We start from the raw sequence: 520 nt of genomic DNA, 5'->3' as shown, positions 1-520 counted from the left end.
CCCTGGGCCCAGGGGGCGCTCTGGGGGGGGGGTGGCGGTGAGGGCCGGCACCCGCACCCGCACCGGCCACCCCCCACATCCCCGTCGCACCCTCACCTTTCCTCTCCAGCACGGCCCGCCCATAGCTCACGTATTTCCTCAGCCACTCGATGCAGGTGTCCTTCAGGTAGTGCTTCTGCCTCTCAGCTTCAGTCCCGTCCACCTCCCACTTCCTCTTGGTGATTTGCGCCGCTGCGTCCGCCGCGGTGAATGTCATCGTGTCCATGTCGAAGGCGATGTAGTCCCTTCCGTCGTAGGCGTACTGTGAATACCCCCTGGTGCTGTTGTCCTCCAGGAGGTCACAGCCAACCATGCGCTGCCACGTGTGAGCCCCTGGAACCCGACCAGGGAGATGGGGCTGAGGGGCTGCTGCAGCCCTGGGCCTTCAGTGGGGCACGGACCCCCCCGCAGTGCCCCCCACTCCAGCCCTGTGTGAGGCCCGGGGGGATCGGGCACCGGCACGAGAGCTGCCCCCCGGCCA

General features: G+C 68.1%; 1 protein-coding gene across 1 annotated transcript in view; it reads right to left on the bottom strand.

Annotated features, from left to right (window-relative positions):
• LOC104126843 (ATP-binding cassette sub-family B member 10, mitochondrial) overlaps nucleotides 1–422 on the bottom strand; it is a gene marked incomplete at its 5' end in the record, with an annotated part of 19796 nt that extends 19374 nt beyond the window's left edge. The window contains one exon of the mRNA XM_035894924.1: nucleotides 97–422. Within this exon, the coding sequence (XP_035750817.1) occupies nucleotides 97–422 (326 nt within the window). The remainder of the gene's footprint in view (nucleotides 1–96) is intronic.
• Between the last annotated feature and the right edge of the window lie 98 nt (nucleotides 423–520).

This window comes from Egretta garzetta, unplaced genomic scaffold (assembly GCF_000687185.1).
Source record: "Egretta garzetta isolate BGI_Z169 unplaced genomic scaffold, ASM68718v1 scaffold685, whole genome shotgun sequence".
Classification (NCBI taxonomy): domain Eukaryota; kingdom Metazoa; phylum Chordata; class Aves; order Pelecaniformes; family Ardeidae; genus Egretta; species Egretta garzetta.
The sequence above is the reverse complement of the archived record's forward strand: the minus strand, read 5'-3'. Positions and strand labels throughout refer to the sequence as shown.